This window comes from Mauremys reevesii, linkage group 5 (genome assembly GCF_016161935.1).
Source record: "Mauremys reevesii isolate NIE-2019 linkage group 5, ASM1616193v1, whole genome shotgun sequence".
Lineage (NCBI taxonomy): Eukaryota > Metazoa > Chordata > Testudines > Geoemydidae > Mauremys > Mauremys reevesii.
In genome coordinates, this window is record NC_052627.1 from 80,186,528 (window position 1) to 80,212,010 (window position 25,483).

The 25,483-nt window shown below is 42.2% G+C and overlaps 1 protein-coding gene across 6 annotated transcripts in view; it reads right to left on the reverse strand.

The window, feature by feature from the left end:
* Positions 1–25,483, reverse strand: part of SORBS2 (sorbin and SH3 domain containing 2) — a 434,202-nt gene that overhangs the window by 86,648 nt on the left and 322,071 nt on the right. For all 6 annotated transcript variants that reach the window (XM_039539823.1, XM_039539828.1, XM_039539825.1 and 3 more), the window contains one exon: positions 6,003–6,479. In XM_039539823.1, coding sequence (XP_039395757.1) covers positions 6,003–6,479 — 477 coding nt within the window. The remainder of the gene's footprint in view (positions 1–6,002; positions 6,480–25,483) is intronic.

The window sequence follows — 25,483 nt, forward strand, 5'->3', positions numbered from 1 at the left end:
AACAAACATTTAAAGAGATTTTTTTAAAAAATGCATTTATATATTGTAAATATGTTTGCTGCTAAATTCTTTAAAAATAGTTAAAATGAAATAACACAAATAAAGGTCTGATTTTCAAAATATCAAAATCCTAGTGCACATGTGTGCATGCTTAATTTGAACTCACAACTGTCACATTTATTCACACACGTCAGGGGTTTACACATGCAACTGTCCAGTAGGGTGTCTGCCCTTTTATTGCCAGTTGTCAGGCCCCAACTGGCTGAGATGACCATTACACATTCTAGTATCACGTGCATGGCATTGTGTTTTAAAAAGAACCTGAATATTTTCACTGGGATATAGGCCTTTATAACTTTACGGAAATGCTATCTATCAAAAATGTCCACAGACCCAGCAAATTGTAGCCCAACTCCTGACAGGACACCTGAGCAATAGTATTTCACATTGGTGCTTCATGCCATTCACTGACTCTTGATAGGACTTCACATTCAGGCTAAGATCCTACACCTGAGCTACTGAAGAGCTGTCTCACTCTATATAATCCTCCAAAAATACTTCTAGGCATAGGAACACAAGATCTGGATGAGCCCAGGGAGACTATTTCAGGAGCTAGGAAATGGTTGTTTTCAGCTGAGGCCCATTGGATGTGAGGCACCTTCCTTGTTCCTAAAACCAGAGTGAGCCCAATCTCTCCTCTTATAGAACTAAATGCAACTATCTCTTTGAGAAGACCTGTTCCCAATAGCAAAGGGTATGCACACATACACATGCCTACAAACACCTACACCATACACACTTCATAAGATTTTCTTCCTTTGGTTGGAGGAACAGAATTAACAGATCGTTTGTGGACTGGAAAAAATTATTCCTTTACATTTTTCTACTAGACACTTAGGTTCTAGAGTGATGGACACTTTACAAATGCCTGTGACAGACAGTGAGAAGACAGATTGGACAGATGCCTCAATACTATTTGTACTCAGATATTATGATAGGGGGCTTACTTAGCCAGACAGACATCAGGAATGACTGTACATGACCGACATAAAAATGTGACATACTTGTTCCATTGTTACCAAGGAAGGTGGTTGCCTTGCTGACATGAAACATCAAATCAGCAAGGCTATTGGTGTTGTGGAAGCTCTCTGGAAGCCTCTGTGTCATCAACACCACATATCAACTTGGATAAGATGTGTATCTATCAAACAGCACTGGCTTCTGTCCTTTTGTATGGTTCTGAAACCTAGGCCACTGCAGAGATGCAAATGGGCCAGCTGGACATTTTCAAAATGAAACAGTAATGATGTATTGAAGACATATGGTGGTTTCATTACATTATGAATGAGGATGTCGGGCTTTGGACCAACCAGCTTCCAATGTCTTCCCGGGCCACTCAGTGCCAGCTCAGATAGCTTGGGCATCTGTTTCATACGTAGGAGTTCATACCAGCCTGCCAGCTTTATGCATTTGATCCAGCAAAAGCTGGATGGAGAGGACATTGCATATGCTGGAGGGATGGCATGGCTTCCATCCTTGCCCGCCTCAGCCTTAATATAGAGCAGGCTGCAACACTGGCAGGAAACCAGGCTTACTGGAAAGGGGTGATCTGAAGTATACACTCCAACAGCAGGAGAATGAATGAATAAATTATTGTTCTTTAGTGCTAGAAATCTTACAGGATATTAATATTTGCTTATATCCCTGAGCTAGAACTACTTGCTAGTGATTAACAGAATTTTCCTTTGAGCAAATACAATGTGAACATTACCATTGCTATTGGGCTTCAGCGTCTGATGCATCTTATACCCATGAGAGGACTTGTTTTTTAAAAGCTAGCTGTGAGAAGTTGTCAGTCAACAGTGCTCTGCCCTCAGAATCACTGAGTAACCAACGAGGCTTTTTCGGATATGATGCTTGTATTTTAGGGCCTAGTCCTGAGTGGTGTTGTGTGCCCTTATCTCCCATTTAAATAAAAATTTGTGTATGCTGTCTGGTAAATTTTAGATTTTGTTCTCCTACGTATTTTTTTAAGAAGGGTGAAAAAGGCAGAGAAAACAACCAATTTGTCACCAAAATACAGAGGTAGCTGGGGCCTGCTAGAATCCCATATTCCAAATTTATCTCAAAATTATGCCTTTTCTCACTCTCGCCCAGTTCACTCTTTGCCCCCTGACACTACATCTGGGCTCTCCTTGTGGAAGAGCTTTCTACTTCTGTTGACTGGGAGCCAAACTACCTAGGTGCAGGAACCTCCCAACTAGGAGACAGGGCAGAAGGCTGATCTTCTCTTCACCTCTCCTGCCCCGAGCCAGGCACCTGCATTAACTCTTACATTCAGTAGGAGCAGCTGCCTTCAATTCCCACTCAGAACAGCTGAGATGGAGCCAGGTGGGACAGGAGCTACCTGCTGATTCTTAGGCTACGTCTACACTACCCGCCGTATCGGCGGGTAGCGATCGATTTTTCAGGGATCGATATATCGCGTCTCATCTAGACGCGATATATCGATCCCCGAACGCGCTTCTATCGATTCCGGAACTCCACCGCCCCGAACGGCGGTGGCGTCGTCGATATGGAGAGCCCCGGACATCGATCCCGCGCTGTGAGGACGGGTAAGTTATCGATATAAGATACTTCGACTTCAGCTACGTTATTCACGTAGCTGAAGTTGCGTATCTTATATCAATTTTCCCCTTAGTGTAGACCAGCCCTTAGAGACAGCCAGCAAAATGAGAGAAGACTTGATTACAGAGGTCTGAGCAGCTGGAGAGGTGTGCAGCACTACTATAGCCAACCCCAGCATCCAGGACATTGGCTAGGATTGAAAATACTCAGGATCAATTCCCTAAGCCTGGGATAGTCTTAGCTAAACTGGGTTTTTAGCAGCTACGGTAAGATACAACTCCTCTCATACATGTCACTTATGATTTCTTGTGTTTTCATATTTTAAAACTACATAAACAAAAAAGATTCTGTGAAAAGAACTTTAAAGAGAAATCTTTATAATAGGATTAAACTTAAGAGAAAATTTGCAAAGCTGTTTACTTTGCCAGTTATTCTTTGTATTTTTTATTACAATTCCAAAATATGTGCACTTGAATAAGAGCTTTGCTTTACAACTTGTCTCTTGCCTCAGGTTTTCACAAAGACCTAAATCAGTGGCTAAAGCAGGGGTTGGCAAGCTCTGGCACGCGGCTCTCCAGGGTAAGCACCCTGGTGGGCCAGGCCAGTTTGTTTACCTGCCACGTCGGCAGGTTCAGCTGATCGCGGCCCCCACTGGCTTCGGTTCACCGCTCCAGGCCAATGGGGGCTGTGGGAAGTGGCGCAGGCCCAGGGATGTGCTGCCTGCGGTTTCCCACCACCCCCACTGGCCTGGAGCGGTGAACCACGGCCAGTGGCGACCGCGATCAGCTGAACCTGCCGACGTGGCAGGTAAACAAACTGGCCCGGCCCTCCAGGGTGCTTACCCTGGCAAGCCGCGTCCCAGAGGTTGCTGACCCCTGGGCTAAAGCAATAGTTCTAATTTAGCATTGTGTTTGCTGCAAGTTTATGTAGTTAGAGAAGACAGACTATAGGTGAGAGATGGTCCATATTTAAATACAATTATCTTTGAAAATGATTAGCAAAATAGGCAAAGAATAGTTATTAATAAAGGAAGAAATTCTCTATTTATAAATATATGGTCATCATTAGCCAGTCATTGTCAATAGGAACTACTCTCTGGTGTCTGAGGTACTAGTTTTTCACTGTACTTTGAATAGCAAAATAACTATGGTATCTGCTGGCTAATATGGACTTTATAACATTGACCACTTTAGACTTAGTGAGTGGAGGAACAGGTTCAAGTAAGATATACAGTGGTCACTATGAATGTCTGCTTTGCCAACAGTAGCTATACAATGGTGTTTGAGATATCACAGCTTTTCACTACATGTAGAATAGGAAATAACTGTGCTTTCTCAGAGACCGTTTTGTGGTAATGTTGAGTAAATGCTGAACATACTGGAACTGGACACAGCAGCTGTCAGAGAGCTACAAAACTTCTTGTAAACTGTCAGATGGTGTAAGACTATCCAGGCCCTACTGTTCCTCCAGTGATCATCTCCTCCAGGAAAGAAAAGCAATCACCCTTGAGCAGGTTAGTGTCCCCACTTCGGGGGATGGAGTCACTGCCAGAACACCCATGCCTGCCACCAGCCTTCCAATCAACTTCCCAGCTCCTGGAAACATTTGCAGTCATCTAACCCTCTTCAATAGGTGGAGAAAAGGGGAGGAGGAAAGGTTGGTAACAGAAGCAGTGGCTCCTTGTCATCTCAGTAGTGGCTCCTTGCAGCAGCCCGCTCTCCATGTGGGGCTCCCAGACTGGTTCTTCTTTATGTCCTTCAGAAGGAGGCTCCTTCTTCCCCCTTCCCCACTAGGGATGAGTAATTTTTGTTGGCAGTTAAAGGGACAGATGGCACTGAAAAGATGTCTATCCATCTGGCCTCATGCTAACAAAGATAACTTTGGCTAAGGGTGGAAGTGGCTGCCAGATCACAGATCTCCATGAGGGGAAATTGGCCAAAAAAGAAGAGGTGGTAGGGCTAGCAAAAAAACCAGATCATGATCTTTTTAACATACCAACACAAATACAGTTGTTTGCACACAGATAATGTAGGCACCTGACATTCTCCTGAGTTGGTTGGTTAAAGCCTGCGTTGATGCTGTTTTATCTGTGCATTGTCTAATCTTTGCTTACAACTAGGAGGCAGTACACAGATTTGTAGTTCCGATGCTTTGAAATTTTTTTTGTTTCATGGGTGAGAATTACTGGTTTTACTTGACAATGCCCATAATTTTGTCACATAATATAAAAAGCATTTAGCACAGTGAACCTCTACTCTTCAAAGTAATTATTTACAACTTTGGGGTAAAAACGTTCTTAAAAAGACATATTTTAGTTTTAAAGTTACATTTATAGTAAGTTAAAATTTGCTGTTGTAACTACATGTAAATGATAAAACAAAATCTTTGGTCAAAGTTATAAATATGGCAACGTTATGACACAGTAGAGCTCTGGTCTCAGCTTATCATCATGTCAGAGAACCCCCACAAAGAATATTTATAGTTTTGTAATTCAGTGATCTGTTATTTAATTGAAATATGGGACCAATTCTGACTCACCTTAATCATAAATGCAGTTCCCTGGAAGTAAACAGAAGTACTCACATGGGTAAAGTGAGCAGAATTTGACCCATATTCTATATCTTTTAATCGATACATATATAAATATACGTATACTATACATTCTATATAAACACATATGTATTTAGACTTGGTTATTTTCCTTGAGTTACCCAGAGAAAGTGCAACCCTGAACAAATAACAGAATTCCTAGGATCCAAATCCAAGATTATTTATACAGTTAATTCCTGTAAAACGACTGTGCTTAAGAAGGGGAACTGTTAGTTAGAGGAGATAAAACAGAAACAGCTTCATGCAGTCAGTGGTCATGGCTAGCAGAAAACAAGGTTGTGTTAAGTATTCTCATCAACCCCATTAATATGAATCTATGAGGTATATTAGTGCCTGACATATGTACCTCAATGATAGCTGAAAGCTGGTTTTCAGCCTCTCTCAAAATTCAATCTATGCATTCTTTTTGTATGGCAACTAATTAAATATTTTAAAGTAGATCAGATTAAATTCCTCAGTCTGCTTTTCTTTAACATATTTGGACTAAGTGATGAGTGAAACTGGCCATTAGTTGTAAACAAACTGTTCACTATATCGTAGTTGAAGTTAGAGTTGCACAACACATTGCACAATTTTGAATAGCTTTATGGAATCTGTTATTACTGTAGTAAATTATTGTAGTAAAACATATTACCAGACTCTGCAGAACCTGAACAAACAACTGACACCATGCTCACATGAGTAATGAGACAAGACAAGAATTAGTTCTTTTCCCCTTTGGCAACCTGTTTGAACAAACTGGAGGAAAAAGGAAGGATAATTACATGAGAAGCGGCAGCAGTGGTGGTTAAGGTGGTGCCATTTGACACAGCAGACATCTGGCTCAAGGTTGGGGAAGGTGTTTCAGAACAGTCAGTAGTATCATAGTTACAAGTCTGCAGCTCATCTAGAATGGCTGTTGAGGACTCACTCACTGTGCGAGAGGAGTACTCACTCATGGCAGAGTCTGTGATTACAGAGGCTGTTTCGTTCCTGTGGATAGTATTTTCAGGAGCTAGGAAAGGGTATTTATATGAAAAATGTGAGAGGGCCAGGGTTTTATAAAAGCGTGAAGGCAAAAAATCATCAAGCGTTGGCAAAATAAATGATGCTAGGTGGGTGCCACTGTCTGGTGAGAAAGAGGTTCTGTTAACTGGTACCACGGAAGGAGGAGGCAGTGAAGAAACTTCTGTTGCTGTTTGTCTGTGTGTCTGTGAAGCATTTACCTCCATCACATTGGCAGTTATTTTCTGGTTTCCAAGCTGAGTTATGAGAAAAAAAATAAGAAAAGAAAACATATTACCAAATTAATAAAAACTTTCCCTTTGCCTTTTGCTGTGTGTAGGCAAGCTGCAAAACACATGCTTTTAGCTGTCCTAGGAAGTTCACATTCACATGGATTAGGAAATAAATCAACCACACTCTATATTAACGAAGGAAAACATGAAGGAAATGAACCTGTCAAGTATTATTGGAAGCAAAGCCAGTAACCAGAGTGTGCTACGATGAATATTCATAATGTGTTCTATATTTTCAGTTGAGATTTGAATAGGATCATACTTATATACATTGGAAAGTGTCGCTGTTAATTAATCAGCTTGTTTAATGATCATAAAATGCATCTTTCCTCCTCTGCAAATAATAAAGGTTTCCATCGGATCTTTTTGAAACAGGGTATAATATGGATTAAAAGTGGATAGAATTAATTCAAACACTAATATCAAACATTCACATTAGTTGTGAGAAATGGATTGTGGAGTTTTTGCTTCTTGGAACCCATTACTTTTTTTTTTCTCCCCACTGCCTCACTGACAAAAATAAATTTTGATAGTCCTTGAATATCAACCCTGGAGGCACCCTGTAAACCTACTGGAACACCACATGTATGAAGGAAAAGAGCCCAGTTGTTAGGATTATCTGGTTTAAATGCGAGATGAAGCAAGAGGGAGAGTGAAAGAGAGTTGGACAGGGAAGGTTTAATATCAAAACAAATATATTGCTTGGTTGGCTTCAAAATTATAATGGTGGTGTTCTTAAGAAAACAAGGGAATATCTTTAAATGACAGTGCTTCTGAAAATTTGCCACACACGTGATGAGCTTTGTTTTCTGACAATTGGTAACATAAACAACATATTGGTCTTGAACTAATCCAGAAACTCACATTTTGTACCAGCTTCTCCCCTCTCAATTAAAGGTGCATGAAAATCATACTGGCAACAACCCCTTGTTAAGCGGGCATACAGTACCTCTCCATGCTGTCTGCCAACCACACATTTTCTATAAGTTAGTGACATATTATATGTCAAACTGAAACTTTTTTTTTAAAATGCTGCTTTTTTCAGCACTAATGATTTCATTTCTCAGAGGGCTAAGGAGCTGCTGAATCACTCTAGAGAAGAGATGCTGAGGATATCCAAACAATATAAATTTTAGGACAATATTATACCATACACTGATTACCATTAAAAAATAATCAACAGTGACCACACTGTTGTCAGAGATACCACAGTTATTTCCTATCTACAGGCATCTGTAACTCATCTTTTGAAAATGTTTTAATCAGGCAGATTTTCCTGAGCATTTGAAATGGCCCTTTAATCTACAGTCTGAAAATATCATTTAAAGCCTTTATAGCATATTTGGTACAAAACCCAAATTGTGCTGCTTATGAGAGTTCATTAAACGTCCAGTTTTAAGAGAGGAAGTTACTCAGTTTGTGCAGTAACAATAGTTCTTCAAGAGATGTGTCCCTATGGGTGCTCCACTGTAGGTATATCTGTGCCCCCTGCGCCTCTCACTGGAGAATTTTGGTAGCAGCGTCCGTTCGGCCCATACATGCACCCTCCCTACTTCATGGTCTGCCCAGAGGCTAACTAGTGCTGTGCTGGCAAACCACCCTCAGTTTTTTCTCCACCACAGAGCGCCTTGTCAAGAACTCTGAAGTAGAGGAGAGGACGACGGTTTGGGACGCAACCATAGAGAGACACATCTCGAAGAACCAATCGTTACTGCACAAAGTGAGTAACTTCTTCTTTGAGTAGTAGTATCCCTTTGGTTGCTTCACTGTTGGTCACTCCACAGCAGTAGCTCCCCTGGAGGGCTGGTACTTCGGAGTGGAGTCTGTTATTGACAACAGTATTGTGGAGCAGAAATTGGCATCAGAGGCAGAGTCTCAAGTAATTGCACAGTGTTCTGCGAAAGTTTGGACAGTGGCCCAAGTTGCTGCCCTGCAGATTTCTGAGATGGGAACATCATTAACAAATATGACTGGCGGTAGAAACGGATCTCAGAGTGCATGCAGATTACTGATGGGGGCAGTAGGTTACGCTCATGTTAACTGTGATTAATGCAACTGGAGACTCATTTGGAGAGTCTTTGAGCTAATATTGTGTAGCCTTTGGATTTTTCTGAGAACAAAAGGAAGAGTTTAGGGGACTTGCTAAAGTCTTTAGTCCTGTCCAAATAGAATGCTAGGGTTTTCCTAACATCAAGCAGATGAAGAGTTTCCTCCCTGTTGTCACAATGTAGTTTTGGGGAAAAGGTAGGGAGGTGAATGAGTTGGTTCATATGGAAGGACAAGGTTATTTTGGGGAGGATTTTCAGTTTTGGTCTCAGGGTGACTGTCTTTAAAAAAAGGCCATGAACGGTGGGTGTGCCATCAATGCTGCTATTTCTCCTATTAATAGGATCACAGAATCATAGGACTAGGAGACCTCAAAAGGTGATCTAGTCCAGTCCCTTGATCTCCAACCTAAACTACCCTTGCTGCAATTTAAGCCCATTATTTCTTGTCTATTCATCATACAGAGGTAATAGCCATTAGAAATGCTGTCTTCATGGACAGGCGTGGAAGGGAGCAAGTGACCATCGGTTCAAAGGATGGTCTAGTTAAGGTTTTTAGAACCAGACTGAGATCCCACATTGGCGTGGGTGGTCTAATGCGTGGGAAGAGGTTTAACATGCTCTTAATGAATCTGTTGTTGGATGGGAAAATACTGAGCATCTGTCCACCTGATAGTGGAAGGCTGTTAAGGTTGCTAGATGTACTTTTAGTGAGGTAAGAGACACCAGTCCTTCTGAGGTCTAGAATAGTGTCTAGGATCAAAGGGAGAGAGGAAGATGTCAGAGCCACTGGTTTGGAATTGCACCAATTTTGGAATTTTCACTTCTGCAGGGAAGTACAACAAAGCAATTTCCTACTGAGCAAGAACATCTCTTTCACCTCCTTGGAGTATTCACTCTCTAAGTGCTGGAACCATGAAGAAGCCAAGCCTGGAACCAGAGGTTGGGGTAGGTTGTAAGTAGGTTGGGGTGAAGGATCCATTGGTCGTTTTGGTAGAACAGGTGAGGAATGGGTCGAAGAGGAATTGGAGGACATACTGCCAGCTGTGCAAGGTATTGGTACCACAAGGTATGGGTTCCACACTTGTCTTGGTCAGGAGGGGGCAATCGGTCTGTCTTTTGCTCTCTCTTGCTGTATTTTAATAGGACCTCTGACATCAGAGGGAACGGAGGAAAGGTATAGAGCATCTCCCTGCCCCATGGAAAGATGAAAGCTTCCCCTAGAAACGGTTTCCTCAGTTTAACTCTGGAACAGTAGTGGAGACATTTCTTGTTCTGGTAGCTAGCAAATAGGTCTATTGTTGGGGTTCCCCATAGGTTGATCGCTATGAAGCGCTGCTGGGTTCAACTCCCATTTGTGGTCATAAGAGAAATTCTGATTCAGACTGTCTGCTGTCACATTTTGTATCCCTGGCAGGTAAGTGGCTGAAATGAGCACATTGTGGCAGATGCACCAATTCCAAAGTTTCAGTGCTTCCATGCAAAGGGAGCATGATCTGGCACCTTGGTTGGTGATTTATGTAAAACATGCATGCTATATTCTCTCATGACTTCTGTGTGAGTATCCCTGATGAGAGGGAGAAACTGTGCACAGACATTTCTGACAGCTCTTAGTTCCAAAAGATTGATATGGAGGACTGATTCTGTGTGGTACTGCTTGCCCTGGATGGTGCGGTTGTATAGGTGGGCTCCTCAGCCTATAAATGAGGCATAAGTTAGAATCAGTGTTGGTGGGGGATGCCTGTGCAGATGTTGGATGGTTCTTTCCACCAATCCAGGGAATGTTTGACCCTGGAGGGCATCAACAGTGGCTTGTTCAGCCCATCCTTGTTTAGAAAGTAGACAGATCTGAGCCATATATGTAAAATCTCATACAATCGGGTGTGTGTGGGGGGGGGGGGTTAGGGATAGCTGACTGAGAGATAGCTCAGTGGTTTGAGCATTGGCCTGTTAAACCCAGGGTTGCGAGTTCAATCCTTGAGGGGGCCATTTAGGGAACTGGGGTAAAAAATCTGTCTGGGGATTGGTCCTGCTTTGAGCAGGGGGTTGGACTAGATGATCTCCTAAGGTCCCTTCCAACCCTGATATTCTATGATTCTATGAAATGTGCATGCCACCATGTGCCCGAGAAGCTGGAGACAATTCCTGGCTGGTGGTTGTGGGCTGGCCTGGATTGTGTCTATAAGACCTGTCAGTGTGTTGAATCTGTGCAGTGGGAGGAACACTCGTGTTTGTACTGTGCTGAGTTCGGCTCCAATAAATTCCAGATGCTGTATTGGGGTCAAAGTCGATTTCTAAGTGTTGAGCTGCAGACCCAGTTGTGCAAATATATGCATGGTCCTCCGGGTGGCTCGCAGGGCATCTTTGAAAGAACAAGCCTTGACAAAGCTGTTGCCCAGATATGGGTAAAGGATAATCCCTAATGTTCATAGATGTGCCGCTATGATACAGAGAATTCTTTCCTGGGTGCTGGCTGGTGAGTCTTGCCCACATGCTCAGGGTTTAACTGATCACCATATTTGGGGTCAGGAAGGAATTTTCCTCCAGGGCAGATTGGCAGAGGCCCTGGAGGTTTTTCGCCTTCCTCTGCAGCGTGGTGCATGGGTCACTTGCTGAAGGATTCTCTGCACCTTGAGGTCTTTAAACCACAATTTGAGTGAGGACTTCACTAACTCAGATATAGGTTAGGGGTTTGTTACAGGAGTGGGTGGGTGAGATTCTGTGTTCTGCATTGTGCAGGGTCAGACTAGATGATCATAACGGTCCCTTCTGACCTTAAAGTCTATGAGTCTATGAGAGGACCTTGGAGAATACCGTGGGTGTGGAAGAGAGGCCGAATGGGAGCACTCTGTACTGATAATGGTCCTGCCCAAAGGTAAAATCGGAGGAACCTCCTGTGGGATGGTCAAATTGAAATGTGGAAGTAGGCATCTTGTAGGTCAAAGGCTTGCTCCAGAGATGGCAAAATGGCTGCTAGTGTGACCATCTTGACCATTTGCATCTTCACATATCTGTTTAGTGCCCTTAGATCTAGTCTGGGTCTCCAACCTCCATTTCTCTTGGGAATCATGAAATATCTGGAATAAAAACCCTTACCTCTGAGGTGAGTAGTGACTGTTCCATAGCCCTGCCATAATAGTCTCTCGCGAGAAGGGTCCCTGAAGGAGGAGGGTCAGGAGGACAGAGAGATGTGAAGTGACTGGAGTAGCTCTTGAAGATATTCTCCAAGAACCATATTTTTCTCCACGCCTGTGGAAGAGTGTCAGGTGACTTCCAAAGGGATGTAGAAGGTCTGCATGTAGCAGCTGTTGTTGCAAGGAGTGGTTGCTCAGGGCCTCGACCAAAGCATCAAAACTGATGTTTTGAAGAGGATGGTTGAGACGCTGAGGATTGGGAAGTGGACAATTTCTGTTTTTGCATCATGGGTCTTTTACGCTGTGGCTCATAATACCACAGTGACAGGGGAAACCAGGGTGGTTACGATCTGTGAGGTGGTTGTGAACTAAATTTCCTTTTCTGTCCTGTTGTGTAGATTCCTAGAGAGCACAGTGTGGCTCCAGAATCCTTTAAAGTGTGGAGGCCGTAGGAGAATGTCTGGTGGGCTCCCTGTGGGAGACACTAGAAGAGCGAGAAGTATGGGGCCTATAGGCTGCTCACTGATCCCAGTATGGCCACTGGTAAATGGCATGGGTGTGGCACCCATGGATGACCATATTGGGAAGACTGGGGATCAGAGCGTAGGTGTACCTGAGGAGGTCCCAGATGCCATAATGGCAGGTTGTGATGTAACACCAGAGAGAAACTGTCATCCTGGTCACTGTCTGACTTCCCGCTGGAATAGGGTGGGGCGGACGGGGTCGCTGGAGGTGAGGTCCCCACTGCTGATGGTGATGCTGGGGAATGAGACATGGTTGGTACTGGAGCTCTGGTACTGAGCAGCAGGGATTCTAGTTCCTCTGTGATCATAACGTCCCTAGAGAAGCAGGAACTCTTGCAGTACCACTGTTGCGCTTGGTGTTGTTAGTGATTGCCAATGCTAACTCATCAGCACTGATCTTTTTTTATGGGAGGCATGTTCCAACAAGGGCTGCTTTGAAGCACTCAGTGCCAAGGATGTTTTTGTAGGTGCTGATTTAGTAGAGTTGGTATGGTCTCTATTCTTGTCTCTGGCAGGCAGTGATGCTGCTTCAGAGCCTTTGCACCTCAGATCTTTAGGCACTGTGGCAGAGCTCACACCTGGGGGTCTCTGTTTCTTTAGGGTCCTGAGCCCCAGAGCCATCAGTGCTGCAGTGACCCAACATGCCAGGGATCTCTCTGGCTAGTCAGGAGCTCTGTTTGGGGGCTTGCAGCCCTTTTTCTGGATTCTCTGTGGAGGGAGTCAGCTGACTTTGTCTGCAGTTCTCCATCTCTGGAGGTTGATGGGTTTGGGGACGAGTCTTCTACAGGATGCAGATCAGAACCAGGGTCAAATGTCCATTTAAGAGCACCCTCCACGAGGAGTTTCAGCTTTAGCGCCTTGCTCTCTAGGGAACTATCTTTCAGCTGCTGGCAGAAGGTGCACTTCTGTGGGATGTGTCCCTCTCTGAGGCACTGGATGCAGCGAGAGTGTCCATCCACCACAAGAGTTGCCTCCCTGCAGGAGAGGCTCCTTTTAAAACTGGGAGAACCGGGCATGCCCCTAGGGGGGCAAACCCACAACAAAGGCGGGAAAATGGGTCAAAAGATTTTTTTTTAATTGAAGAACAGAAACTTTAAAGCTACTGCAACAAAGAATGGAAACACTAAAAAAGCTATAAATTAACACTATCCAAATATAAAGTAAGTGAATAAACTGGACTGATATTTGCTCCGTCTCAGGCCAAGGACAGTCGAGAAGGAACTCAAGGTGGATCGCCCATGCAGTGCTAGATAGCCTTGAGGCAGATCACGAGGGAGGGAGGGCGCATATACGGGCCGAAGGGACACCACTATCAAAATTCTCCGATTAAAAATGCAGAGGCACCAATACACCTACAGTGGAGCACCCATAGGGACACTACTTGAAGAACCACCCTTATTCCCCCTGAGAAGAACTTATATGAGCAGTCCCACTAAAGTAAATAGAATCACTCCTATGAGTGAAGGTTACAGAACAGACCCTTTAACAGGTGAATAGAATTTACTTGTTCCAAATGAAAAAATCATTTGCCATTATTGGATTAATGGTACATACAAAAATAAGGAGTTATGACAGTGGAGCACTGCATCATATGAAATTAAGAATCATAACTTATTCTGAGTGGTATTTCAGGGCTACACTCTAAAATGAAATCAAAATTCTTTCACTTAAAACAGAAAGGTTCCTATATAGAAAGTCCATGGCTTGCTGAGTGACCAAAGAGAAACTTGATTTTTAGGGATGATTGATTTATCAATGAAACTCTCTTTCTCGCTCTTAAAAAAAAGGGGGGGGGCAGCCAAAAGAATAGCTAGGGCAATTGTGAAGATTAATCTCTATTAACACCCTATCCCAATAAAAACATTCACAAGCAAACCCAAAACAATATGTTACATAGCAGAAAAATTTCAGGTGTTTAAGATATATAATGGTTTCATTAATCAGTTTACATAGTTTTCTCCATGTACTGTTGGATTCACAGGTAATAATGGAAAGACAGATCCATCATTAGTGCTGATGAATACCAGGCAGGTCAATTCAAGACCCTTCCGAAAATTTAGGTAGAAGAAATAATAAATCTTAAGGCCCTGAAAATAGGGAGCCCTAAGGTCCATGAGATTAGGTGTCCTCTAAGCAGCCAAAGCAGAAGAAATAGTTAAATGTCTTTGTGAGCTAAAAGGTCTACATTACAGTATAGGAGATAAAGGCAACTAATCAAACTAGCGAGTCTTCTGACTCCTAGCTGGGATCACTACAAGCATGCCTGAGAAAAGGAGAGGTCATAGGTGGACGACACAGGGAAAGACATTCAGGGTGCATCCAGAGAGAAGATGAAATCGGTTCCAAAAAGTTAAATTGCCTGACAAAAATCATAGATTTCATGAAACAAAGATGTAAATATGACTATGCTATCAAAGAACATAATGGTGTCAATCTAACACCACTGGGTGCAGAAGGAGTCTTGGAATTCTAAGCACTGCTCTTTAGTGAATTCTCCCATTGTGAAGTTTCTCAACTCTGTTAATGAAAACATTAATGTTCTGATCAGTACCAGAGTTCATTTAGTAGGGATAGCCATTACCCTTCCTTTTAAAATGTATCTCAGCTGATATAAAAAACATTATTTTTGAAGATGGACCAAAGAATTTCTAAAAGTCACGAATACCCCTCAACATGGAGTGTTGGTAAACTGTAAATATTTTAACTACCCAGATTACTACCTATCATCTTTTTCTGTTCCTTCATAGCTTGTGGACACGCTCCTAAAAGTACTATGTTGAAGACAATACTTCAGGAAATTTGTATATACTGATTTATTGATTTGGACTATGGATCAGGCCCATTATGGCCATATCCAAGAAGTACAAGAAGAAGTTCAGTTGGGTCTATCAATGGGCAGATATTTTGAATATGTAAGTTATAGATGTTGAAAAACTGCATGAGCAGAACAAGATATCATGGGTTGTGGAGCTACTAAATGTGATCTTCACACTACTGCTACTTGTGAAAGAAAAAGAAATGAAACATATTCCTCCCCTTCCCATTAAAAGTCCCAAATAAAGTGTTTTTTACATTTGTTCACATGTGTTCACTCTACATGGCTACAGCAGACCACCTATATAAGAGTAATAGATAGCAAAATGTCAGGCATGAAATCTATAGCATTTCTATAATCAATATAAAATAGGCAGATGACAACTACAGTATACTCTTTGAAGACAGTCACCTGGTATTTCAAAATGAGTTTTTTTGAATGGTGCAAGTTTAATGACGCCAAATTGCTGGCCTTGGCTCAACAGTCAAGACACAAATGAGAAAACTCAAAGATAAGTAAATGAACTCATTCTGTTAATAGGTAGAAGAGGATAGTACACAAAAATCAAGTTACACCCATACTCTTACAAATGGGTAAAAATACCTCTTATTTTTAATTGTTAAAAGCTGAGGCCAAAATTTCCAAACTTGACTGCTGAAAGATAGGCTCCTAAATCCATATTTAAACACCTAAACTAAATGAGAATTGTGTGTGCTAAGCACCTCTGAAAATCAAGTCAGTTATTTAGGGATCTCAATATGATTTCAGGCACCAATTCTGAAAACTTTGGAGACACATTATATTTGAATGATTTTTGCAGAATTGCTGCTAAACATCAAGGTAAGTGTTGCCATCTGCAGTTAAATGCATTTTAAAAAGCAAAATCTGATTGGCGGTTTAATTGTAATAAAACAGTTATTTTAATCTACTTTACTGTAATCGGAATTCTTAAAAATTACTGATTGTGAAGCAGTTGGAGATCTACTCATGGCAAGCACTACATAAAAGCTAGGAATTACTATTATTGTCATGCATGATTTTGAAGGGATCATTCTCTACACATGAAACATTTAATCATATTCAGGAGCAGTAGTCAGAGCTGTGTGAAATTGCCAGTTGTTCCTTGCCAAATTGCTACTGCAAGAATAGTGAAATATTGCTTGCATGATCCTGACACCCAGTGTAAAATTTTATACCTTAAGACTGGTAGAAAATTTTCTGTTAAAATTGATTTTCAACAAAAAATTGGGCTTTTAACCAAACTGATTTTTTGGGGCAAAAATTGTTTGATTTCCATCGATTTTTTTGTCCAAAACCTGAGCTATTCTGATTTGGAATTGCTGCTGCAGTGCCTCATAAGAGTTACAGTTCAGCTGACTACATCTCCCATGATGCACCATGGCCAGGGTCTCCAAACACTGCACTCCTTTCCTTCTCCAAGATGCAGAGACTATGGTGCATCAGGAGAAATACAGTCTTACCATTTACCACCCTACAGTGGAGACTGGGCGCATGACGCACTCAAACCACAGCTCTCGTAAATCACTGCAGAAGCATTTCCAAAGAAAATATTTCCATTTTCAATTTTTTGCTAAATAATTGTAATTTTCCACAGGAAAGATACTCATTTTCTGACTAGCTCTATTATACATAGCCTGGGCTTTATCAGCCTGTTAAGACATGATGCTGAAGAAAACTTTTAAAATGTTAAATCTTCTCTGAGCACCTTGTATCATCCGAAAGTCCCAGTTTAGTCACAAAGCATCCTTCTGGGCTAGTTGAGTGTGTACCACAACAACACTGAAGCCAGTAGTTTAGCATGGAATTGTAATTCAATTTCTTGCAAGTCTTTACTTCCAGGAGTCTCAATAAATGTTTAAATAAATGAAACACTCTCCTCCATTGTGCCACATTTTTTGTGTCATCCTCCAACTTCCTTTCATCTCTCTCATATAAAAGGATTTGTGATGCTTTCTATGCGTGATGCCATATACTGTTAAATTGTTGAGATGGTTGAGAACTACAGGAATTTCACTCAATAGTTTCTGCATCAAGCCCATAACTTCTGGATAAGCTATAGCTTATCTTTTAGAAAGACAATTTTCTTACAAGAGGAAGGACGGTGGGCCTCAGAAAACCTGGGCTCAGCTCCTTGCTTGACCAGAGACTTCCTGTGTGATATTGGGCGAGTCACTTATTCTTGTTGTGCCTCAGTAAGATAGGGACAGAAGCACTTCCCTACCTTACCAAGGCACTGAGGATAAATACATTAAGGACTGTGAAGTGATGGGGCCAGATAAGTATCATAGATATACAGGATTCTGATTTAAAGACTTGAAGTGATGAGGAATTCACCCTAGGATGTTCCAATGGCTAATTATGCCTACTGTTAAAAATGTTCACTTTATTTCCATCCTGAATTTGTCTAACCCATGTTTACATTACATTGTGGTAAGGGCCCTCAGGTTGTAAATCTGCTATGTCTCTGCACTTCACAGAGGGAGGCCTGATGGGGCCATACAACACAAAGAAAAGGGTAACCACATATACAACTAAGACAAAGGAAAGTGGCTGCCCAGAAAGATAGAAACGATGCACACGTGCGCACACACATATTTTATGAACATCTCCATGCATATGCAAATTGTTGGCATGCATGCACTCCCCACATGCCCTCCATGCATGTATGCACACATGTACCCTTATACTCTGTCCCGGACATGTATACTCACATACCCTTATAGATACTTGCACACACATGCACATGTTCATACCTTTGTCCGTGCACAGATTCACCTTGCTGACTCTCCCCTACCCTCCCAAAATATTAAGTTTGAGATCCTTTTATTTTCTTCTTTTACTTGTAGGTGTAGCACTCCTTTGCTTGCCCAGTAACTATGTAGAACAAGGGCCTTTGGGGAAGTAGCACTACTTAAGCTAATATTTCACCTTCACTCTATTTGCCCTCTGCCTTTGGTTAGTACCATACCTTTTCTGGCTGTCTAGTCTTGTCATCAACTATGTCTACAAAAATGTAAATCACTGGAGATCAGTATAAAACTGAAAATTATACTTCCCTGTGCTGCAACACAGAAATACACAAAATGCTATAGTCATCATCTAACACCCTTTCCAGGAGAGAGACAGATGGTATTATCTATTTAATCATAACCTTTACAGCTGGATAGTGGGGCTTTTTGCAATGTGATTCCTTGGAGTGAACTGGACTCAAAACACACCCATTACAAATTGCTGGTGCAATTTAATAATGTACAATGAGCATAATGCAGCCCACAGGAAAATATGGCTTCATAGTAACTATCCTGAAAAATAACAGATGATACCATGAAGTTTGTAGTGGTGGATGGTAAATACCACACACCCCTCTTGGGGAATACAGCCATACAGGCCATGGATCAGATCAGTGTGCAGTGTCAGAATTTTATTTTTGCAGTACAAGAAGCAAAAGAGGGAGTCCCATGGACAATTGAGACCATTTTAAAAGCACATGGAAATGTTTTCAAAGGTGACAGTTGCCTCAAAGGGCAGCTGCAATTGGAAGTAGACCTCAAAGTAGAGCCTGAGTGCATACCGTGAAGGAAAATTCCAGTGTCACTACATAATCCAGTATGTAGAGAGCTCAAAAGTTTGCAGAGTAGGGGTATTGTAGCACCTGTAGAGGCCAATACTGCCTGGGTAAGCAGGTGGTAAAGAAGTCATCAAGCAAATTATACATTTCCATAGACCCAAAGCCAACTGAACCAGGCACTGAAAAGATCCACTGTCCACAATTGATGACCTCTTGCCAGAACTTTCCAAAGTCTGGATCTTTATACTGTGATGTGAGGAGCAGGTTTTGGCAGATAAGCCTGGGAAGAGTCCAGCCTGCTGACAACCTTTGCAAACACCATTTGGTCCCTACAGATAGTTGTGCATGCCAATGGGCATAAGCCTGGGACTAGAAATGTTCCAAAGGAAACTCACCCAAGTGCTTGAAGGACTGCCTGGGCTGAAAATAACTACAGCTGATATCCTCATTGTAGGTGAAGGAAGCAATGATACAAAATCTGAACAAGACCATGAGAGAAAACTACAAGCTTTTCTACAGAGATGCAGAGACAAGAACACAAAACTCAACCCAGAAAAAATGCAACTCAAATAGTGCGAGGTGACATATATTGGACATCTATTCACAGCAGAGGACTGAAAGCAGATCCCAACAAGATCAAAGCAGCCAAAGACATGCCAGCATTAGTGGAGGTAAAAGGGGTGCAACGCTTCAGAAGAATGATAAATTTTCTGTCCAAATTCTGTCCACACCTGGCTGTAGCAGCAGAACCCAAAACAGCTCACAAGGCAGGATGCTGAGTGGTGCTGGGCAGGTCCTCAACAAACAAGCATTTGACATGCTGAATTAAATGCTAAGGGGTGCCCCGGTCCTGAAGAAACGGACTCCAACAAGAAACTGCAGAACTGGAATTAATTTGCAAACTGGACACCATCAAATTAGGCCTGAATAAAGACTGGGAGTGGATGAGTCACTACAAAAAGTAATTTCCCTCTGCTGATACTCACACCTTCTTGTCAACTGTTTGAAATTGGCCTCATTAGCACTTCAAAAGTGATTTCCCCTCCCTTAGTATTCACCCTTTCTTGTCAACTGTTGAGAATAGGACACTTCCACCTTAATTGAATTGGTTCATTAGCACTGACCCCCCCACACTTGGTAAGGCAACTCCCATCTTTTCATGTGCTGTGTATTTATACCTGCCTACTATATTTTCCACTCCATGCATCTGATAAAGTGGGTTTTAGCCCACAAAAGCTTATGTCCAAATAAATTTGTTAGTCTCTAAGGTGCCACAAGGGCTCCTCATTGTTTTGACACTCCACTGTGAGGCATCAGAGAAAGGAGTGGATATAGTTCTTCTGCAGGTGCAGCTGGACATTTACGCCAGCGGAGCCCCATCAGAGACCAAACAGGGATACACACAACTAGAAAAAGAGTTTCTGGCTATGGTATTTTGAGAGGAGCAATTCCATCTGTACACCTATGGCCATTCAGTGCAATGAGACCACAACCCCTAGAGAAAATCATGGCAAAGCTCCTTCTTAATGCTCCAAAGAGATTACAGCATATGTTGCTACTCTTCCAGCGCTACTGGGTAGAGATCAGATATTGTCCAGGATGATTACTGCTGTTAGCTGACACCATGAGCAAGGCACACATACCCAGCATCAGTGAATTGGAGGAAGGTGATCAGGACTTTTAAATCATTAACATCCTGCACTATCCCACTTTCTACAAGAAAGCTGATGGAAATCCAAGGGGCTACGGAAAAGGACATCCAACTACAGACTGTCAAGAGAGCAATATCAGCAGGGTGGCCAGAAGACAAAAGCCAAGTACCAGTAGGAGCAGGACTACATTTTCAAATTAAAGATCAGCTGAGTGTGCAGGATAGAATCATTTCCAAGGACACAGAGCAGTTGTCCTCACCTCATTATGTAAGGATGTCATGCAAAAAAGACATGCTTTCAGTTGGGCACTGACAGCTGTCTTATAAGGTTTGAAGTGTGTGTTTACAGGCTGGTAATGAATACACAAGTCTGTTCCAGTGATACAGCTGCTGCTTGTGTGATAACCACCAGCAGAAAAGTACTTATGTGACCTACCCACCCAAGCATGGGAAAGGTGGGAGCAGACTTACTAACCTTCAGTGAAAAGCAATACCTGATTACAGTGGGCTACTATTCAAATTTTTGGGAGGTGGATGTTCTGCTTCACACAAGAAACAAGTCAGTGATTGGCAAACTGAAGGTCCAGTTTGCTAGAGATGGCATCGCAGACACTGTATTCCCCAACAACAGACACCAATTTGCCTTGGAAGAATTCAAGGAATTTTCACAGAAAATGGGAGTTTGACCACCATACCCCTTCCCCTCCCAGCACAGAGTAATGGTAAGGTAGAAAAATCAGCTGTAGAAACATCTAATAGACTGTAACCCAAGGCTGGCTCAGATGCTGTGTTAGCATTTTTGGCAAAGAGGAAAACACCATCACAGGGATGCCAAAAATGTCCAAAGACTATTTAACCAGCAGAGTCGGGGGGGGACAAGACTTCAACTTGGCTATGTTAGTAACCTCTAGCCAAAGGGACTTGAGATGGGGATCTGGGCCTCAATTATTTGTTTTTAATGTTTTTATTAAAATGTTTGTAAAATAGGGAAGTTGTATCATTATCAGTGGAACTGGAGTCAGAAGGTCCATGTTCCCTGGAGGGACAGTTATTGACAGGACACTGTGGGAACAGGGAACTAGTAGAGTTAGACTAGAAGCAACTGAGTTGAGACAGAGCAGTCCACAGGGTTTAATATAATTATTTGTTCAGCTTCACACTGTGAGAATAAAATACTATAACTCTACCTTTGGTTTTTGCTTAGTCCCTGTCCCAAAGAAATTACAGGCTTACAGTGTGTATCTGTCTATCTTGTCTTGTACAGTGCTTGCTACATTGTCAGTGGTTAACAAATATTAATGTCTCCATTTTCTGAAACTATATAGAAACATTTTTAGGAATTCCAAGTTCATTTTCCCATGCGGAAGACCTACTTACATAATGCTTTGAAATGTTTTCACCAGAAAAAAAAAAAGAGCACAAGAGTTTTTATTCTACCATGACATTGGTACTAAGCATGTTATTGGGATTAGATCTCAGTGGGATTCAAACAAATAAGACAACTTGTTTTTGGATTCAGTTTTGCAGACCATACTCTATGCACTTAAGTTTTTTGAACCAGTTGTAGAACAATGAGGGACTGGGCACAAAATGAGGACTTCAAGGATACACTTTTCATATTCCTACCTCACAGGTGAGAAACACATAACACTTTGTCAATCTGGAGCAATGTCTCTCAATGCTTAACCACAAACCCTGATTTGCTGTCTCCCTCTGCTGCTCTCCTTTAGCCTGTAAACAGTTTGGACATAAGTAATGTACTTTATCTCCAAAGGTCAGCTCTTCAGAAATCCTGAGTTCCCTATTAAGATGGAATAGACAATTTTTCCCCTTAGATTTTTTGTTAGTACCCTTTGGAGCAGCAATATCTTTCAAAACATTCTACCAGACGAAGGCCGTAAGGAACGTAAAAAAACAATACTAACCACCTGGAATGCTTCACTTGTTACATGCTATATAGCTATATATTTTTGAGGAGTTTAACCTTTCTCTGAGTAGGTGTGTTTATAAAATGTCATTCAGTGAGTCATACCACACTTCTGCTTGCTCTTAAATTCTAGCAAACCAGCCTTGAAATGAAGTGTGAATAAAAGTCCAGACGTAACAATAAAACTTTGATATATTCTGGCTTACAGCAAAGCTGTTGCGCATCACTCTTGGACAACATGGGACTGTCTCTTATTTACACTCAATCATACTTTTCCATAATATGTGACATCACATGTAATCAGTACTTAGTCTACACTATCTCATTTGGCATCACTTAGGAAGTTTTGACTACCCCACTCCCATGCCCACCTCCACTTCACTCTCCTTCACATGCACAAGATTAACTGTAGGATTTTGCAATGCTATATAGGATGTGTTCCCTCAGGAGAATTCCTGTGGTAGCTCTGAACATTGCTCACAAAAAGCTCACAAAAATCTCCAAAAGCATGTCAGGTGGACTTAATCTGATGAGAAGCCATTTCAAGTTGGCACCTGTGAGCTAAGTATGTATGAAGGAATTTGTGCATTTTATGGTTCAAAATCCTGTAGAATCCACAAGTCTATCAAACTTTTAAAGTGATGTTGCTGCACTGCATATGCATGAGTTTTTTGTCTCTCTCAGACACTTGCTTGTGAACTATAATACCACCATAAGGTCTTGTTGTTAAAAGCATAGGGTGAGATCCTAGCCCCACAAAGTCAATGGGAGTTTGGTCACTGATTTTAATGGAGCCAAGATTTTACTAATAGATTGTTTTATAAGAGTATTTTAACATCAATTTCCCATAGCAATCTAGGTCAACTTGCCTCCCAAAGCATATCCTGGAGTGGGACTGATCTACACTAACCCTCACATTGGCTTGTGCCTCAGTTCTACAGCAGTACCATATATACAGCTGATGAAACTCACACAGCTTACGAGTCCCGACTACACACCCAAAAATTTGAGGAAGTGATAAATAATGAAGAACACAGGTCACTGTAGAGAGTAATCTGGATTGTTTGGTAAACTGGTTGCAAGCAAACATTATGCATTTTATTCATGTATTCATCTAAGAACAAACAATGTAAGCCATAATTACAGGAATGGGGGACTCTATCCGAGGAAACAGTAACTCTGAAATAGAATTGTGGATCATGGTGGATAATCAGCTGGAACACAAGCTCCCAGTGTGATACTGTGGCCAAGAGAGCTAATGAAATCCTTGCAGGCACAGACAGGGGATCTTGAGCAGGAATAGAGAGGTTATTTGACCTCTGTATTTGGCTCTGGTGTGACAGCTGCTGGAATACAGTGTCCAGTTCTGGTGCCCACAATTCAAGAAGGATGTTGATGAATTGGAGAGAGGCCAGAGAAGAGCCACAAGAATGATTAAAAGATTAGAAAACATGTCATAGCTTCATCTATTTAGCTTAACAAAGAGAAGGTTAAGGGGTGACCTGATTACAGTCTGTAAGTACATACATGTGGAACAAATATTTAGTAGTCGCTCTTAAATCTGGCAGGGAAAAGCATAACACAATCCAAAGGTTGGGTAGGAATCTCCATCACTGACAATTTTTAAATCAAAATTGGATGGTTTTCTAAAAGATCTGCTCTAAGAATTATTGTGGGGAAGTTATATAGCCTGTGTTATACAGGAGGTCAGATGAGATGATTAAGCCGTCCCTTCTGACTTTGGAATTCATTAATCTATTATTCCAGCGGTTCTCAAACAATGGGGTGGGCCTTCCAAAAGAAGTGCAAGCTGTGTGCAGTTTGTTTTGTTTTTTTTTTTTTAAATAAAGAACTCTGGCTGTCAGCCCTGGGTGGCTGGGGCTCGTGCAGAAGGGCCATGCACACCTAGGAGGCGGGAATAAATGGGACAGCTGGAGCCCCACCGCCACGGGGCTGACAGCTGGAGTCCTGTCACCTGGAAGCAGCCTGGGCTCTCCTCCCACCTCACCCCTCCATTCCTCACTGGAAGGCAGCCTGGAGGTGGCCGGGCTCTGGCTGTCAGCCCCAGTTGGCAGCAGTAGGGCAGAAGTAAGGGTGGCAATGGGATGCTGAGTCTTCTGTGAAAAGTGATATTGACATGTCACTTTTCACATTCATAGAATCATAGAATCATAGAATTCAAGATCAGAAGGGACCATTTTGATCATCTAGTCTGACCTCCTGCAAGATGCAGGCCACATAAGCCGATCCACCCACTCCTTAGCAAGCGACCCCTGCCCCATGCTTCGGAGGAAGGCGAAAAACCTCCAGGACCATTGCCAATCTTCCCTGGAGGAAAATTCCTTCCCGACCCCAAATATGGCGGTCAGCTGAACCCCGAGCATGCGGGCAAGACTCTCCAGCCAAACCCTCTGGAAAAGGTTATATCATACCATTGACCCATTGTACTATTTACCAGTGTGGCACTTAATTGACCTATTGACTAAGCCCGTTATCCTATCATACCATCCCCTCCATAAACTTATCTAGCTTAATCTTAAAGTCATGGAGGTCCTTCGCCCCCACTGTTTCCCTCGGTAGGCTGTTCCAGTATTGCACTCCCCTGATGGTTAGAAACCTTCGTCTAATTTCAAGCCTGAATTTCCTGACTGACAGTTTATATCCGTTTGTCCTCGTGTCCACATTAGCACTGAGCTGAAATAATTCCTCTCCTTCCCTGGTATTTATCCCTCTGATATATTTAAAGAGTGTGATCATATCTCCTCTTATTCTTCTTTTGGTTAAGGAAAACAAACCGAGCTCCTCAAGTCTCCTTTCATACGAAAGGCCTTCCATTCCTTGGATCATTCTAGTGGCCCTTCTTTGTACCTGTTCTAGTTTGAATTCATGCTTCTTAAACATGGGAGACCAAAACTGCACACAATACTCCAAATGAGGTCTCACCAACGCCTTATATAACGGGACTAGCACCTCCTTATCCCTACTAGAAATACCTCGCCTAATGCAACCCAAGACCGCATTAGCTTTTTTAACGGCCACATCACATTGCCTACTCATAGTCATCCTACGATCAACCAGGACTCCTAGGTCCTTCTCCTCCTCCGTTACTTCCAACTGGTGCGTCCCCAGCTTATAACTAAAGTTCTTGTTAGTCATCCCTAAATGCATAACCTTACACTTCTCACTATTGAATTTCATCCTGTTACTAATACTCCAGTTTACAAGGTCATCTAAATCTCCCTGGAGAATATCCCGATCCTCTTCCGAATTGGCAATACCCCCC